Source organism: Pseudopipra pipra, chromosome 1 (assembly GCF_036250125.1).
Source record: "Pseudopipra pipra isolate bDixPip1 chromosome 1, bDixPip1.hap1, whole genome shotgun sequence".
NCBI classification, from domain to species: Eukaryota; Metazoa; Chordata; class Aves; order Passeriformes; family Pipridae; genus Pseudopipra; species Pseudopipra pipra.
The window spans coordinates 113,553,846-113,571,863 of record NC_087549.1 but is presented as its reverse complement, the minus strand read 5'-3'; the positions used below and the strand labels follow the sequence as shown (position 1 = coordinate 113,571,863).

Sequence of the window (18,018 nt, the reverse complement as noted above, 5' to 3'; positions counted from 1 at the left end):
TTGTTCAGTGGTTGATGTAGTGACTTGATTTTTAATAATGTGCATGTGACTGATACTCATGCACAGTGACCTCTTTTTCTCTATGTAGTGGTTACGTCCCATGAAGAATGAGTCTACTGCTGCCTCTGAGCTAACAGACCCAGCCATATGGCTTAAAAAGCAGAAATCCCTACTGGAATCAACACTATGAATTAGAACTGGGACCTGAGCTCTCAAAACATGAGTCTTCCTCTGCTAAAGTAAAAGCAAAGGTGGTTCAGAGGTAGCAACAGTCTGACAATCCATATGTAGTCTACTGTGAAAAGGGTACTGAAAGTTAGAGTTATATACATGTAAAATATGTAGTACATAATCCTTTGCTTTTAGCTCAAGACTTAAAGCAGATCAGATAAACAGCTAATGTAATTACAGAAAAATTTCACAGGCACTTAAAATTCAGATCCAGTTTTTATGGTTTGAACAAACCTGGCTAGCTTTAACTCTCAACAGTATATTTTTACATCATTTGCATAACAGGCTGATCTTCAGGATAATAGATCCTAAAAGCCATTGTCATCTCAGCCAGCTGGCCATTTGTGACCCATCCAAGAATTGCTATAAATCTTAGCTTTACATTTGTCAGATATAATGAGAGACTCTTCTTAATTATTTATTCATTTATTTATTTGGTCGGTTGGTTGGTTGGTTTTTACTAGCTAGAGATTATTAACTACAATTCTGTTATTTTTATGATGAAATGTATTTGACTTCTGTGTTGCTAACAGCTTGTTATCAGCTATATTGTGTACATGAATAAAATTGAATACTAGAATACTCTCTTAGTATTCCCATTTGCTGCTGTAATAAATAGCCAGCTATAGCAATTACTAATAAGAACAACCAGGATTATGTTCAGATAGCTTTTCTGTTTTCAAGTTTCACGACCAGCAATTACCATTAAGGCTGTAACACTGCTATAGAAATGTTGGATTATTTCAATTACAGCAGTAATGTGTCTGGGTACATTTAAAGGTGGTGTGGGGGGGTTTCCCCATTGCATTAGATGTAAGTAAAGTACATTCAAAGGGAAAACATCTTTGTATCCATTTGAATAAATGGATACACCTCTTTCGTCAGTTGAACCCTATTATTAGACAACTGCACATAAATGAGTTGACCCTGATCTATGTGGAAGACAAGCTGGAGTATTTGATTTGTTTCTGCTTCATATCGAGTGTATTTCTTGCTCTGAGTTCCAAACATATTGTAAATAAGATCACATAATATGTGATACACACATAAAATGTAGGTCCAAAAGGTAGACTCCTTTTATATTAAAGGGTAAAATAAAGAGAAAATAAATACAAAATAAATAAAAGATGCTTGCATTCCAACTTGTCTTGCCCTAAGGTATTAAAAGAGCTGTTGGGAACAGCCTTTGAGTTGGTCCTCTGTTGCTCCTGTCTGGCCAAGAGGAATGTTGAGTTTCTCTTCAGAGAGGTGTTGTTAATGTCTTCATTCAAAAGAGCATGACACACACCTTTTTGAGTGAGTTTACACCCACATTCGCCCTATTCTCTGAAATATCCTGAATTTCAGTATCTGCTAGTTACTGCTGTGCCTCCTTAGGCGACCGTTAGCTCAAACTGTTCCTATTGTATGCAGTATCCAAAATTACATCTGGATTTCTCTGTCATAAATTCACTTTTTGCAGGTTAAGCACATTACCAAATTGCTTAAGATGCAGTTACTTTTACTGCAAATTAACCCAAAGGATGTACTTCAAAACTGACTCTCCTTAATAGTGCAAGTTCTTTGCTAAAACAATCAATGGAAGCTTTTAAAATCTGGTAAATTTAAATTTAAGAAGCAGATGGTAATTTTGCATGAACCATTTGGTTTGAGTAATATATTGGCAGTAAAGGCCCAATCAGCTTGCATTGCATTCCATCTTCCCCAACAGTGTTATTTCCCAGAGCAGCACTTCTCAGAAATTATGTTCTTTTTTCTTTTCTACATGACAAGATATTGCAGGGATTTGTAGCTTTCCAGGGTAATTGAGTCTTTTTGGAATGGGAAATCTGAAAATAACAACAACAAATACTCTAGGTAGTCAAATTTAGAGTTTCTAAATCAGTGCTTTACAGAAGTTCACCTGAATCTGCCAATTGCTGGCATCTTCTCCTAAAATTGATATTTTAGTTTGATATTTTGTTGCTCTAATGCCCAGATAATACAAGAGGTGAGATCTGTGGATAGAGCTAATACCTTTTATTAGACCATCTGATATAGGTGAGATAAACCCCACCCATTTTTAAGTGTGTGACTCAAACCTCAGGTGCCAGGCCTTGGACTCCATCTGAGTGCTGAGGCACTGCCCACAGTTTCCTGCAGCAGGGTGTTTAAGGGGCTCTTTACCACTGTTCCTTCTCATCTTGAGCTGCAGCTCTTTTTTAGATTCTGCCAGAGCTGGTGACTAGTGAATTAAATAGTGAATAATTGGCATCCACTGGGTCACACCATGGCATTAGTAAGTTGAAGATACATCAGTATGGCAACACTTAGACAACTGGAGCAACAAGATTTAAGGGTTATATTTGTGTGACACTCTGGCGTGCAAACATGGGGCCAGAAGCTGAAGGGAGCTGATTATGTACAAAATTAGGACTGGGTCTATATTGAGCTTCCAATTCTTGCAGTTGTAACTAGATGCAAAACCTATCACCGATATTTCACTTACACATGGCAACAGTGAAGTAAAAGTATATTTTATGGTCAAATTCATATGCCTTAGACAAAGTAGTAGGGTAGGGTTTGGGGGGATTTTTTTTTTTAATAAGAATGAGCTTCCTATAACCATGACCAAGTAGGGAGTAAGTAATGGACAAAGTATTAAAATTATGTACTTTAAAAAAAACCCTCATACATTTTTCTCTTTCATCTTCTTAGACTTCTGTTCTCTCTTCCTTTCCTGTTCTTTCTCACATGTAAAAACCAAACAAACTTTTTGTTTGTTCTCTGAAGTGTTATGCAAGATCAATGTTATCTCCTTTATTTCTTTCTTAGTAATGAATATAAGTACCCTGAGACATTAATTTTGCTCCTTGGAAGAGAAAACCCAACATCTGCCATGGAGGGGTCTCGATGACCCACGTAGTCCATTCAGATTGTTCTCCTTGGTTTTACCTGTTTCTTTCTCATCTCAAAAACAGGTAGAAGGGAAAGGTACTGAAAGATGGAAGAATACAACTAAGAAAAAAAAATTTCACCTTCTTTATCGCCTTCAGAAGTGGAGAAAACAAAGCTTTGGAAGCTTTATAAATAGTCTTCATATGCCACCACTTATTGACTCCTACAGTGTATCTTTGTGTAGATTAAAAATGTAAATAAAGTGCAGTTTTATTTTGGTTTGGGGTTTTTGTTTGGTTGGCTTTTGTTTTTTTTTCATGTAATGTCATATTCTTACTGCCTAACCCTTAGTTTGTGATAGCCAAACTGTGTTCTTATTTTCACTTTTGGAAAATCACAGCACACCAGCTTTAAGACTTCTCTGGATTTAGTGCGATGGAGATAACAGTTTGTCCAAAACGTGGTTTAATGTTTATGGATCTTCAAAGCAGCTAAATTTTAATCTTACAGATAGAAACTTGGAAGAAGGTAAAAATAGCTAAGAATCACTTTTCTAGTGTACATTGCATATGTTCAGTGTATTTCAGAGGAGAGATTTGTAATGTTGGAAAACAAATGCATGTGCATATTAATGACTTATGTTTGATTTTTCAACAGGGTCTGTGTTTTAATGGAAGTGCCTTTGTTTTGTACCTCATTGCTGCCATTGTAGATGCATCTTCAGTTACCAAAGATCTGGACAGTCACAATTACAACAGCTGGGCAGCTTCTTCTGTGAGTTTGGTTTTTGTTTAAATCAATTCTGTGTCCGATAAAGTTATATCAAATAAAGGCTCACCGAATGTGTGGGTTGAAGTTGCATGTGTTCTGGATTTTGAAAAGCTGCAGAGTGATGTAGAAGGTCACACACAAAACCTATATGTAGCTGTAATTTAGTTCATGGTTTTTGAAGGTGACTAGGATTTCCATCAGGAGATGATAGTCACATCAGAAAAGGTAGCAATGCTTTTAAGATCACACTGATTTTCCCCTCCCCACCCCCGTTTATTACTAACTCTCTGGCAGAGGTTAGAGCCTGCACGTCAGAGTAGACAAAGTTTGTGTGAGCACCAGCTCACCTCAATGCATTTGGACAACTTCAGAAGCAGTTTAAACTAACTCAGCTAACTTTGCGTGCATGTGGGTAGATAAGATGCATTCAGCTTTCTGTGGGCTGAGCCATATTCACAGACCTTAGGGAAGGCCCTGAAGTGCTATTGCTGTTTCTGGAGTGATATTCCTGTTACAGCCTCAGCTTTTGATTAGTCTTTTGAGTTGCGTGGGCAATGCCTGAAAAGTCTGGTAATTTCCCAGTGTTTTAAAGTGGATGCAAATCATTAATTAGTCTGACATTACTATATTACTACTGAGATTTAGAAATCCAAAACAGACAGTCAAAATGGATGAAAAATAACTTTAAAAAGCAACAACAACAACAAAAAAAAGAACAAAAAAGAACCTTGTCACTTCTGAGTAGGTGAATGCATTCACTAGCTAAGTTAAGGGAGTTGCATGTTGTGGTAACAGTAGTCAAATTCAATTGTATACAGTAATTCTAAATTATGGCTACTTTGCTGACTGTTCATGCTTCTGTAGTTGTCCTCCAGACTATTCACAAATCCTGTCTGAAGATTATTGTATATGGTCATGAACACAGGAACTTGAACACCTGCTCTGTTTTTGTCTCGGGAATTGGATGACTATGCCCCTGTCATTTCAGTGGTATTCAGGGTCTTCTCCCCGTGGCAGTTTGTAACTATTGATCTGTTACTCAGCCACTGCAGTTGACAGGAGCTTGCTTGCTGCTGGATAGGCTTCCATGCTGATTCAGGTTTTATGCAAAGTGCATGAATGCTCAGTGTCTCATGGGATGTCTGGATTCTCTTCTAATACCTTCTAATAATGTTTATCTAATGCAGTGTCTAAATAAACTATTAAATGTAGATTCTTCCTTTCCAAACCCATTAAGGGTTTAATGGATAAAGAATTTAGCAAATCATCTATCCCCAACAGTCATTCTTTTAGGAAGATTTTAGATGGAGCTTTTACTTAATAAAAAACAAAATAATTGGAAAAGAAGAATGCTACAGTTTTCTATTGTAATAAGATTTTACATCATCATTACCGTTTTTCGTGCCGCAGAGTAAATTTCCATTAGACAAGACTCACCAAGAGCCCTGTGTTGAAAGGTTTAGATTTACTGCCTGGATGCATGCTTAGTAGTGCCCTTCTCTTAGAGCTGCAGTGCCTACCCAGGCCAATGATGGCATATAAGCAAGGAAAAATTGTAGAATCATAAAATATTTTTAGTCTAGAAGGGACTTCTAGAGGTCATCTGCTCCAACTCTTTCCCCTCCTAAAGAAGGGCTAGCTCATATCAGGCTACCAGGGCCTTGTCCACTTGAGCTTTGAGTATTTCCAAGGATGGCTATTCCACGATGCCTCTGGGCCTCAGTTGCCATGCTTGATTATTCACACTGTGACTTTTATTTTTTTTTCCTAATTTCTAATTTAACTTTCCCATCTTGTAACTTGCGTTTGTTCCTTCTTGCCCTGTCATTGCTCACCTCCTAGAATAGTGGTGTTAATCCTATTTGCAGTGACAGCTTTATTTGGTTCAGTTACCAGCACAAAACATTCTGGTATTATCATTAAGACCATACTGAACATTATCTGTTTTGAACAACATGCGGTGATTAACAGGAACTTAAGCACTGGCGCTTGAGTTGGACTTTATCAGTGCAACTGAAATAGTTCACAGCTGCTCTTTGGTTCCTGTGTGTCTGTGCTGGAAAGGCTGCAGAAGCAACACCACTGATACTGTGTAGTTTTAATCTAGAAACATAAAATAAATCTAGCTGCTATAGAAGGCTTATTCTGTTACCAGTTTCTGACAAAGTAGTAATATGACAATGTGGTTGCTGTCACTGTTATTTGCACTGAGGAACACCTTTATTCATCAGTGGAGAACCTCTGGAATTGGCAACCTAATCAGTAGTGCTCTTTGAGACCTCAGGACCTGAACTTGAATGCAGGTTTTCTCTGTAAACAAACCTATTTTGATGCACAATGTGCCATACTGAGGTACAGGTGGGCTGTAAGGAATTCCTGGAACATAGCAGCAGGACAGGAGTGTCAGCTTGAGCTTGCACTGTCCCATGAACTATCCCTCAGGTTTTAAAAGCAGCAAATATAGGAGTGGTGGCAGTCCAGTCTTTAAGATCCATACTGAGGCAGTGTAATGTAGAGTTTATAAAAAAAGTTGAAATATGCCATGTTTTGTCTGCTTATAGGCCCATATTTCTATGCATAATATAATCTTATTTACACAGTGTTGAGTGTGATGGCCACACAAGTACAAGGACGTGAGCATGTGCCATTTTGGTCAGCCTGCTATTTTCCTTGTTCCAAATCCCATAACTAATTTTTTTTTCCTTAGAAATGACAGTGCTCTCAAATTTATTTTTTTTCCTGATATATTTTTCCTCCTTTCTCTACAGTTCTTTGCCTTCGTGGTTACCTCCTGCTATGCTGGAAATACGTATTTTAGCTTTATATCCTGGCGATCACGGACTTTGCAGTAAATATTTTGTTAAAATGAATTCTGAAATATAAAATATTTTGAGGATTATTCACTTTTGATAAAAGCTTGGAAGAGGGGTGAGGCATTTTTGAACATTTCTGTTAGAATTGACACACTACAAACTGAGATCAAATGATTATTTATAATAATGCCATCTTTAGAGACGTTTAATACTGACTTTTTACTGTATAATAAAATTTCATACTGCTTCTTTTAAAATTAACATGATATTTTTCTAGACATTGTATAGTTGTCACTACTAAACCTTTAATAAATCTTATTCAATGTGCCACATTTGTAAATGTAACTTTTTAAATGTTACAGGTATTCTTTTGATACTGAGTGATACAAATCAAAACTTAAGATTGATATTGTCTCATTATTATGTATAAAAAGTGTCATTGTGTAGAAAAAAAGCATTTGAAACTTTAAAAATAAATAAACAAAATGACCGAACTGTGCATGTTTTGTAAACTGGGAGTAGAAGGTTGCTTTTTTAATTTCTTTTTCAGAGTATAATACATACTACTAAGAAATTCAGATGATCCTGTCAGTTTGCATATTCTAACAGCTTCTCACATTATGAGTTTGCTTTTGGAACCTGCTACTGTAGATCTGAAGCTCTTTGAATGTATATTGTGCCTGAAACACATTATCCTAACAGGTTTCTCAGATCCAACAGTCCCTTAGTGCTTAGTCCTTAAACAATTGGGAGTATCACAAATCACTGGCTAAAGGTAGTGTTTTGTTTTTTGTTTTTTTTTTTTTAGTTTTTGTTTTTTCTCCTCAGATTAGGCCATTAATCTGTTGTAATTCAAATCTGGGCTTCTAAATCATATTAAGTGATATAAAGGTTAAATCCATAGAAGAATTGTGAAGACACCACTGCTAGAAACAAAGAAATTCCTCCCTCTTTTCCTGTCTTCTGGCATCATCTGCAACTTGTTAGTTTAACAAATGAAGTTGAGGCTCACATTTAAATATCTTTGTATCAAGCAGGAGTATGACAGGAGATTATGGCTTTCCAAACAGATACCTTTGAAAATTACTTTCAAATACAAATTACCTAAGGATTTTTTCCCAGGAATTATGTGGAGAGTGTAAGGTTGTGGTTATTTTGTGATGTCATTTAAAGTTTTCCTAATTCGAAACCACTAGTGAATCTTTTATTCCTGGATTAAGAAGATTTGGGCTGTCTTCTAGTTTTCAAAAACTTACTTGGATGATTATATATGGTAGTAGAGAAACCTTACTGCCTAAAAAACCCTCTATTTCCCTTCTAACTAAATGGGGTGTGGTTACTTACATATGTGCCTTGCAGAGGAAGATTTATCAGCAGCCAGCTAATGCTGTTCTCGATCACATGGTTTTGTTGTTGATTGTCTGTTGGAGTCATAAGATTTCAGTGTAAGGGAAGCCAAAATATTATTTAAAAATTATTTAAACAGCAGGTCAGGCTGTTTGCTGCTTGCTAAAATTATCCAGTTGTGAGAAGGAAGAATGGCTACTGACTATGCATTTTATCTACACAGATAAATTGTGTCATTAAAATCCCATATGTTTTTTTTTCCACTGCTGGAAAAAAAATCAAAGGCATTGAAATTATCTAAATATCAACTGATAAAATGTGACTAGAAATATAGCTAGAATTAAAATCTCATCAGTGATTTCTCCTCAGTAAAAATGCTTTAGTAGTAATAGAAATACTTTCTTAAATGATATTTGATGTACTTGTTTTAAGTCCAAGGGATGTGACTATGTTTGCACAAGCATTTCATGATTTTGTGGTATCTGTAATATTCTGGTGTAAAGTTAGAACCCAGACATCATTTGCGGACAGAAGTAGCAAGAGGGTGTAGAGCTAAGAGGAAGTTCTATGTTTCATCCAGTTTATCTGTCATGGAAACTGTGTGTTACATGTCAGAATAAACCCATTAGTGAAGGACAAAACCAGATAAGGAATGATTCTGGCAAAATACCTACCTGCTCTCTGAGTCTTCAGCACTGAACCTCAAGGGGAGATGTGCAGAATGACTTCCAAAGACAAATCTGTGATTTGAATCCTTAATTCTGAACTTAAAAAATACACACTAGACAAAAATTTGCTTTGTGCTTGGCCTTGCTTTTTTTTCCCCCCAAACCATAACTTACCTGCCTTCCTCTTTCCTTTTAGAAAGATAAGTGTCTTACTTCCCATGCTCTTTCTCGTCTGTCTCATTTCTCATCTGTTGCTCAGATACCAACCTGTTTTTCAAGTGCTCTGAATATCTAGTTAAAATTGAAGGAATCTGTACAAACTGAGCATTCCTCCTGAGGTTTCCTCCTCCTATTTCAGGCCTGAAGAAAGGCCCAAAAGGTTATCTTCCAGCGCATTAGTCTTAAATATTGATTTGCAAACTATGACAATGCATTTGTATATTCTAATATTGATAAAGAAGACAAGCTAGCTGTGGTTTATCATATAACAACTAAAACAACACTTGTATCTACGAGCATAGGTTAGTACCCATAAGATTGAAAGAAACCTTAAAAGAACAACTGGTAAGTGATGAAGTCATTAGTGACATTCTTAATACAGATATTTAGAATAATAAACAAAATGCTAATCAACTTGCAAAATGAAGGTATTTAACATTATAAATAACTTCTTTCAGACAGTCTCTCTGAAAACTCTAAGTCACCTACATATATAAGGATGCTCGATGTCAACTTTTGGCCATTATTTTTCATTTATTAAGGAGTTGTCAGTACCTTTTTTCATTATCATACATAACACACTTAACAGTACAAAGTAAATAGCATGAGAACTATAATAAAAACTTCAAATGTAATAGTGTTGTAGATTGACTTTGTCCCAGTGGTTCACAGAAGATGCCTATATTCTACTCAATATATTCTACTGAGTAGAAAATATGACTGTTATTCTGCTTGTATTAATTTAAAGGTATTTCTGTTTCACTGGGCTGAACTCGAATTACCTGGGCCCCAGTCACATACACAGTTTCAAAAGAAATAAAGAACTAAAGAAGCTGAACGAGCGGTTAAAAAAATCGTATTTCTTAATAGGAAGTGCAGAAGTTACGAGAACCTTCCTCCACAGGGCTTATAGAAACCTGTAACCATGCACACTTCTGAATAGGAACTCTAAGGAGAAGAGGGGGGAAAAAAAAGGCAGCTGTTTAAAACCAGAACAAAATCTTTTTTCTTGGCAGCCTGCATTTTACTCTTGTGGAGGTAGCCAGTGTTGTAGATTTGATATCTCATGACGTGAGAGAAATGAAGTGGGACAAGTAATATCTTTTATTGCAACTACTAGCTGGCTTAATAGAAGTCCAAAGTTATGTACTACTTAGTCTACTACAGACTACTGGCCTGGCAAACCCATCCTGGTTATGTAAATTGCTTACACTAGCCCCTTTTTTGTGGTGGGGATCATCTGGACTTGCCTGTCTTTCCTCCTAGAACAATTTTAGTTGCTGAAGGAGCTATTAAATACTAAATATGAACAGAATGTGCATCCTAACTCTAAAACGGAGCAGCAGAAGATGGGGTTACTACTCCAATGAGTATGAAAGTGGCATATACCCAGCTCAGAGGCCCACTATTACCTCACTTGTCAGAAAGCAGAACAAGTTATTTTTAAACTTGAGGAAATATTTAGCTTCCTTTTCTGCGTTTTGTTAGTATCTCTGCATGATTTAATTCAAACAATGGGGCTGAGACACTTGGGCAGCAACAGAGAAAACTGTAATGACTGTCCATTTAATGCAAATGGGTTTTATCTTCTACAAGATCGGGAATCAGAAGGTTTGGGTTGTTTGTTTGAAAGAATAAATTTTGTTTGCAGCTGCACCTCTACAGCGAAGCACCGGAGTAGCTCCCCTCCAGGAGCATCGCTGAAAAAACCTCGACATGTCGAGGGGGTCTTTTAGGATCCCAGGAAAGCTGCTCGCCGCTGCGGTGGCCGGTTCTCTGCGGAGCTCCCCTCCTGCCTGGCAACCTTCCCTTCTGTTTCCATGTAATCCCCTGCACTGGGGGGCCGCCGGGCGTCCCGCCGCGGCTGCCGCTCCGGAGCGGCGCGGGGGGAGCGTCCCTTCGTCTGCTCCCAATAGCTGGGCTTCCTCCCGGACCCCGCTTCCCCTAGAGCGGTGCGGCAGCGTCTCCCCCGCGGGAAAGAAACCGCCGCGGGCAGAAAACCCCCGCGCCTCCCGCCCTCCCGCCCCACGGCCGCCCCGGGCGGGGAGCGCGGGCGGGCGGGAACGCGCCGCCTCCGCCCGGCCCCTGGCAGCAGCCTCGGGGGCGCCGCCGTCCCGCCCCGTCCCGCCCCGCCCCATCCCATCCCGTCCCGTCCCGTCCCGTTCCCCTGTCCCGGGACGGGCAGCGGCGAGAGCAGCTGGGGACGGAGCCATGTCTCACGGGGCACGGGTGATCCGCACCGGGGTGAGCAGCGGGGGCCCCGCGGCCCCGCCGGCCCTCACCGTCGCCTCCTCCTCCTCGGCGGGCTCGGACGCGGAGCTCATGGACGGCGCCTATTTCCGCTCCTGCGCCGGCATGCTGAAGGTGGCCCAGATGGTAAGGGGCGAGCGGGGAGGGGGCAGCCCCTGGGGGCTGTCGGGGCTCCTGTCGGAGCCCTCCGCGGGTACCGCGCTCATCCCTGCGGGACGATTCTTGTGGCGACGAGTCTGGAGAGCGTCGTCAGGGGGTGCTGGGGCCGCACCTCCTTGCGGGTTTCGTCGCTGCCCCTCAGCTCTCGCAGTTCGCAACATTACGGAAAGTTCATGTTCCTCGGTCTGTCAGAAGTTGCCTTTGCGTCTTCCTGAAGCAGCGACGAGCACTTCTGTTCGTTCAGACGAACGTGCAGGAGCCCAGAATAGCCAGTATTAACTTTTTGGCAACTAATAACGATAACATCGTGATGCGACAGCACATCGTGCTGCAGTGCAACACCTCATTCCTTAGCAGTTTTTGGAAGAAAGCTGGGCCAAGTGCCTGTGCCGACGGGGATCTGGTAAGGGTGAGCACCACAGCTGGGACTGCCGGTCCAGCTGGCTCCGTGCCCTGTCTGTCAGAGATCTCCAGGCGGTGACTTAGTGACACGGGGAGGGATGTGGGAGATGTATGGCTGAAATTCAAAAGAAATCAATAGTGGAGTGCTGCCAGAATTTGAGCTGATGCCTTGACTTAGTGCAGGAAATTTAGCTCCATGCAGATGTGGAGAGGATTAACAGATGGATAGGCTCTTTCTTATTTCTATGGCTCACAATTATCTGTGGAGAGATCTGTCTCCTTAATTCCAGTAGTAGCAGTCAATAATGCCTAGGAAGGAGCATGGAAGACATGGTGTAGCGATACCTCCACACATACATTTTCATCCTGCAAAAACTTGTACCTTGACAACATTTTGTGCTGGAATTGTTGCCTTCATCTTTTATGAGCCCCCAACGCCGTTTCCCCCCCTACCTTTATTTGTCCAGTCATTTTTTTAAAGTTGTGTGGGTTACTAGCATCTAGGTTCCTAAATCGACATTAGAAGGTAGGAATTACTTTGTTCTAGATTACCGTGGAGTAATATCAAATCCTGAAGTTTCTCTTTAAAAGCTGCTCGGTTTCTTCCAGTTCGTTATTAGCCATCAGCTGCCCTTAGAGATGAGCCTTCATAGCAAGAGGCAAAACTGGATGTGACTGGTCATGGCTACCTGCACCTGCTGAGCGTTTGTCCTGTGCTTGTGAGACCTCAGACTTGTCCCTCACTGTGAATTCTGTTTGGTAGGAACACAAACAGTTGTCTGCTGCCTTCTTGTTGCTTGGGTTGTTCCCAAACCATTGAGTGCATCTGGAGAATCTTTTCAGAAGACAAGTGTCATCCTTTCGAGCGTGTATCTCATTGCAACTGAACCTTTAGCCCTAAAACAATAAACTTGTGCTTTGCTTTTACCACTGTGGAGAAAACAGTTCCTTTTATGGACTAGAAATAACTAGTCACCTCTGCTCTCTGTCGTGCTGTGGTGTCACTGCAGCTATGAGAAGTGACTCTTAAAGCTAGCATGGCATGCTCATTTGTGCTGTAATGTCAGTTTTTGGTGCACACATTAAGTGTGCGCATACTTTACATGCTTTACATATTTTCATGTACTAGATGTAAATCTCTGTAATTTTATGTAATACTTCACATACGTTACCATAAAGTCATATTTTATCAATGCAGTTCAATATAAAATTTATCAGAATTTAAGCAAGTGGCTTTCTGCGGTGACTTTAATAAAGGTTAAAATAATGTAAATTATTTTCCCTTCGCACTCTTTCAGCTTCACATTCTTATATTTTTTCTGTTTTCCAGTTTGCCTGTAAATAGGAGTTACCTCAGGTATTCAAGGAACTTTTGGCAAATGAACTTCTTTTAACATCACATATCACAATAGTGTCTTCTTCTCAAATAATTTCATAAGAAAAATAAATGTTTGTGCTGTAGCATGTAAAAATAACCAGGATAGGTTAGTTCTAAATTAACTCCTGCACCCAGTAAAATAGAGAGAGCTAAATATTTTCACAACTCTCCTTTATCTCTTCTCAGACAGTATTTCTGTATATACACAGATCCCTTTATGTAAGCATTCAGTTCTTCTAGTATGAAGTGATGGCAGTATCTCTTTTCTTAAAAATTTTTTTGTGCTAAATCTATAAATATTTCTGCACTGGTGTTAATGTGGCTGGTGGGACTGTAATCTTACTGAGAAGGAGAACCATTTTGCTGGCAGAGTGCAAAGGTAAGGTCTTTTGGGTTAGATATATGTCACACTAAGTTGTGTACTGTACATAATCAATTGTGGTTGTAGGTATGAAGAGGAAACATTACAATTTTTGTTATCTCCTTTCTTCCTCAGTCCCTTTTACCAAGAAGTAAAGGATATGGTAGAAAGCAAGAAAGAAATATTTTGTCATTTACTGTAATGTTAGAGGCTGTTTGCTGTGCTTGCAAGCTAAAAAAAAAATAAATTGGTTGTATGTATATGTGCATTAAATGATTCTAATAGATGACAACAATATGTTATGGAAATTATACAAAAGAAATAAAAGATAATTTTACAGCTGTTCTTCTGTAAGACAGAAGGACTAAAAATCAGGAATATTGAAGAGATTGTGCAATGTGAATTGCTGCTAATTTCTGAATGTTACCAGTGCTTTCTCTTGAAATTCTGAGTGCTGTGGTGTCTAGCGTAGAATGAAATTAGGAAGAAAAAAAAAGTGCTTCTTGTTTGTAAGCCTACACAAATTCCTTTACTTTTTTTGCTAGAGAATTTCTTTAACCTTGCAGAATTATTATAGCTTTGAAAAGACAGTGTATTTTATGCATTGACTTCAGAGCTTAGGGAATGGTCTGTAAATATTTTGAAAATAAGATGGAAGAGATTAACATAGTTATGTGACTTGTGTTTTTTGTGTGGTAGTAAGACAGTTTGAAACCTGCTTTTCCATGTGTGACTGTTACTGATGTAAGTTGGGGCACCGTTTCAAAATCCAGGCTGAATTGAAGCTCTCATGTTAAGAGGAAGTTACAAAGCATCTTCAACATCTAACTTACTTCAGTTAGTTTAACTTGATGTTGTTAATATAGCTTTCACTTTTTCTTTCCTTTTTTTTCTTCTCTTTATTCCTCCCCTCTTTTCCTCTCTGTTTTTGGTGTTCTTTGGGGTTTTTGGGGTTTTTTTGTTGGTTTGGTTTGGTTTGGTTTGGTTTGGTTTCATTTGGGTTTTTTTGGTGTTTTCAGTTTTGCCAAGATCTCTTAGATTCACAGGGATACATGCAGGATCTGGGATCCCAGTGTGACCACCTTGGTTCTATACTAGCAGTGTACTAAGTGTGTGAGTGAATGTGTATCAGTGTGCACAGTACACTTAAACCAGAGAAACTAAATTACTTGAATTTTAGCCAGCCTGACAAAATCGACACACGTGGCAATCTTCAGCATGTTGCACTGTCTGTGCTGATTTGTTTGAAGCACGTTTGCTCCGTGTCCGTGCTACTGCTGGCCTGTTTTATTGTGAGGCTTTCTAGGAACCTGTGTTGTTTAGCTTGGCAAGTTCTCAGTAGATGGGTTCTTGGAAACTTCTTGAGGCATCCTGTGCCTTTAGAGACAGCGGTATGAGTGTGCATCCGTATTGTCACCAGAGTGGCTCAAATGCCAGTGTTGATAGATCCAAACAAGTCTGATTCAGCTTTCAATTTCTTGTAAAGCTCTCATGTGTTTTTTATATTTTTACTGCTGAACTCTGGAGGATGCCACTGATGCTGTATTGGACTAGGTCCTGCTTTCAGCACAGCCCATGTTTGACACTGGAGCCTGTGTATCTCACCATCTTAGGCACTTGGCTGGTAGGAACGGCTGTGGTTGTATCACCTGTCCAAAGTGTCTGATGCAGAGATTTGCAGGAGCGTGACCACTCTAGATTGAAGAGAGAAAAGGAGTGTTGAGAGCTCACATGTAGAAGAGCCATCACAGCACGTGCTTGTGTAGTTCTTTCAGGCTTCTCAAGCTGTTCTTGGACTGCTCCTTTTTTCTGGACTCTGAGAGGTGTGGAGTAACCCATGGCCTTCTTTGCCTCTCTTTCACCTACTTCAGGTTGGGCCAAGCTAACTTTGGTCACAGTTCAGACTGAAGACGATTGTTCCCACAATAACACTGGTACTGTTAAAATAGTTCTGTCACAGTAAGCAGAGACTCAAAATACAGCGTGTTTTAAGCTAAAAACAGTGCTGATTCTGTAATATGAGCCAGGAAAGAGCAGTTTCACCAGACAGAAGAAAATCAAAATTGCCTTCTCAAGGCTGAAGAAAAGATTTACAAGCAATTGCAATGTAAAAAAAGGATAAACTCAATAAAAGTTGACTTAACAACATCATTTTAACTTGTTAAAAATGGTAAGGCAATTGTTAAAACTTTTCTGCTAAGCATCTATTTCATTTCCGAAGCATGTCTTGACAAAAGCAATGACATACTTGACAAGTGACTGAGCAACAAGACAGTCTGTAATTCTGAGTAACTTTGAAGTGTGCTGAAGCCTCTCTGGGCTATTTGTATACTAACACACAGCTGAATAATAGTATTCAAGAGAGTATTCATTCATCTAACACTGAAAGCTAGAAAATGCTGGTAGTTAGGTTGCTAGAGCCAAGTTCTGTCTCTGAATGTGCTGTATCATATCAGACAAATTTACTGGGGAGCTATATTCAGAAAAAGTTTAAATATAAAAAGAAATCAAAATCTGCTTTGAAAGAAAACAATTCCTAATCAAAACCATTGATACAAGAAAAGGAAATTCACAAACACAAATGATGCTTGGAACGATGTAAGAGCTACTCAATCTTCTGACTTGATCTTGAGACTGAAATGTCTTTCTGTCCATGGAGGCGATTGAAGTAAAACATCTAATTCTTTTCAGCAGTGCGTCAGTAACGTCATTTTGCCCCTATGGTAATAAAGCTGCTCAGTCAGAAGAGAGGAATTGTGGTGATATGCAGAGATGCTGAAACTGTAGGCCTGTCTGTGAGTCCCATGTAGACTGTGCTTTCTGGTGGATTGAGGAAAACCACCCAAAAATGTGGAACTATGTGATAAACTGCTGGCTAAGAAATAAGACATGTTTTTAGAAGCAAAGTTATTTTGAGGCCAAGGTCAGTGTTATGTGTTGGAGCTGCTAATTATTTTTGATGTTCTGCTATAAGCTGCAGTAAAGTTGACCTTGCTGGGCTTACAGAGCAAAGAGAGAGAGAAAAAATTATTCTAAGTCTTAGATAGCTCCAAAGAAACAGGAGCAGTAAGGAATGTCTAAGCCTACTAATTAAACCCCATAGGACTGGGGAGTCCTGTTATTTCCACTTTGAGAACACCAAAACAGGCTGGCTTGGCCAGTTGTATTTTTTCCGTGCCTCTGCTCTGGGTGGCCATTTTACAATTTCTGTCCAGGTATTTGCGTAAGAGCTGGGAACAAGCAGTGTGTTCTCTGCATGTTAACCAAGGCTTGGTGGCAGGCTGACAGAGGTGAGGCAAAACTTCACAAGCAACACCACTTTAAGAAATTTTCCCTTTCTGTTTTGTCTCCGTGCAGCTGTTCTCAGCTGCAATGATGCAGATGTTCTCCAGGTTACACAGTACCAGGGAACTAACGGAGCTTTACTTATGCTCTCTGGTTTTCTTTTTTCCATGTGAGTTTTTAGGGAACAGTGCAGCCATAGAGGCTACTGTCAGCAAGAGCAAGTGTCTGGCACAGAAGGGCAGGAAATACATAAGCTTGAAGTGGTTCCATGTGTTTCAAACCACAAGCTGAGAATGTAGTCCCTTTTCTTTTTCTCTTGGGCAGGAGAAGGTTTTGTACCATCTGTTTTAATGTCTATCTATTTCAGCAAAAAAGAAACTAGTAATTTTTCTGATGTTGAAACCTCTCTAGAAGGCTAAAAAAGTCAACTCCAGTACATTTTGTAGAAAGACAATTGTAGTCGTTATTGAACACTAGTGTATCTCTGTTCTGAATATGTCAGTGAATGTTTTATTTGTGTCCTGAAAGAGGCTTAGAGGCTTCCTAAAAGTACAAAGTTGGAGCTGTCTTTCATTGCTCATCTGACTCATCCATTAGGATTTGTTTTAATACATTCATTAGCAACCTGTGTGCATGTAGTGCTCTTTCTGTAGAGGTAATTTAACAGGGTTTAACAAACATTTTCTGAAACAACAAAAAAAAAGGAAATGAAGCCCAGAAATTTACCATATCACCTGAGACATGTTTTGTATGCCTGAAAGAGCAGAGGGAAGTATTGGCAATGGTTTCCTGGCACATTTGTTTTATGGGAAGTTAAATTTGCAAATGCCATTTAAAAATCTTAATCAGATGCACATTATGTCCTTGGATAAAAAGATGTGGTGAAAAGCCAGTTATGTTTTTTCCATGCCTCTGTGTAACCTGGAGAACATCTGCATCATTGCAGCTGAGAACAGCTGCATGGAGGCAAAACAGAAAGGGAAAATTCCTTAAAGTGGTGTTGCTTGTGAAGTTTTGCCTCACCTCTGTCAGACATGTTTAGTATGCCTGAAAGAGCAGAGGGAAGTATTGGCAATGGTTTCCTGGCACATTTGTTTTATGGGAAGTTAAATTTGCAAATGCCGTTTAAAAATCTTAATCAGATGCACATTATGTCCTTGGATAATTAAGATGTGGTGAAAAGCATGATTTCTTATATCTTTTAAGATGTGCAAGAGCAGTGTGTTCCCTGTCTTCACTCTGTTTGGAGATGGTGTC

At 39.4% G+C, this 18,018-nt stretch overlaps 2 protein-coding genes across 2 annotated transcripts in view; both read left to right on the top strand.

Annotated features, from left to right (window-relative positions):
• CMTM8 (CKLF like MARVEL transmembrane domain containing 8) overlaps positions 1–7,182 on the top strand; it is a 35,980-nt gene extending 28,798 nt beyond the window's left edge. Inside the window, exons 3-4 of the mRNA XM_064672355.1 lie at positions 3,766–3,882; positions 6,648–7,182. Of these exons, the coding sequence (XP_064528425.1) occupies positions 3,766–3,882; positions 6,648–6,731 (201 nt within the window). The 3' untranslated portion in view covers positions 6,732–7,182. The remainder of the gene's footprint in view (positions 1–3,765; positions 3,883–6,647) is intronic.
• Positions 7,183–10,975: 3,793 nt separating this feature from the next.
• Positions 10,976–18,018, top strand: part of CMTM7 (CKLF like MARVEL transmembrane domain containing 7) — a 28,334-nt gene continuing 21,291 nt past the window's right edge. The window contains exon 1 of the mRNA XM_064672344.1: positions 10,976–11,302. Within this exon, the coding sequence (XP_064528414.1) occupies positions 11,138–11,302 (165 nt within the window). The 5' untranslated portion in view covers positions 10,976–11,137. The remainder of the gene's footprint in view (positions 11,303–18,018) is intronic.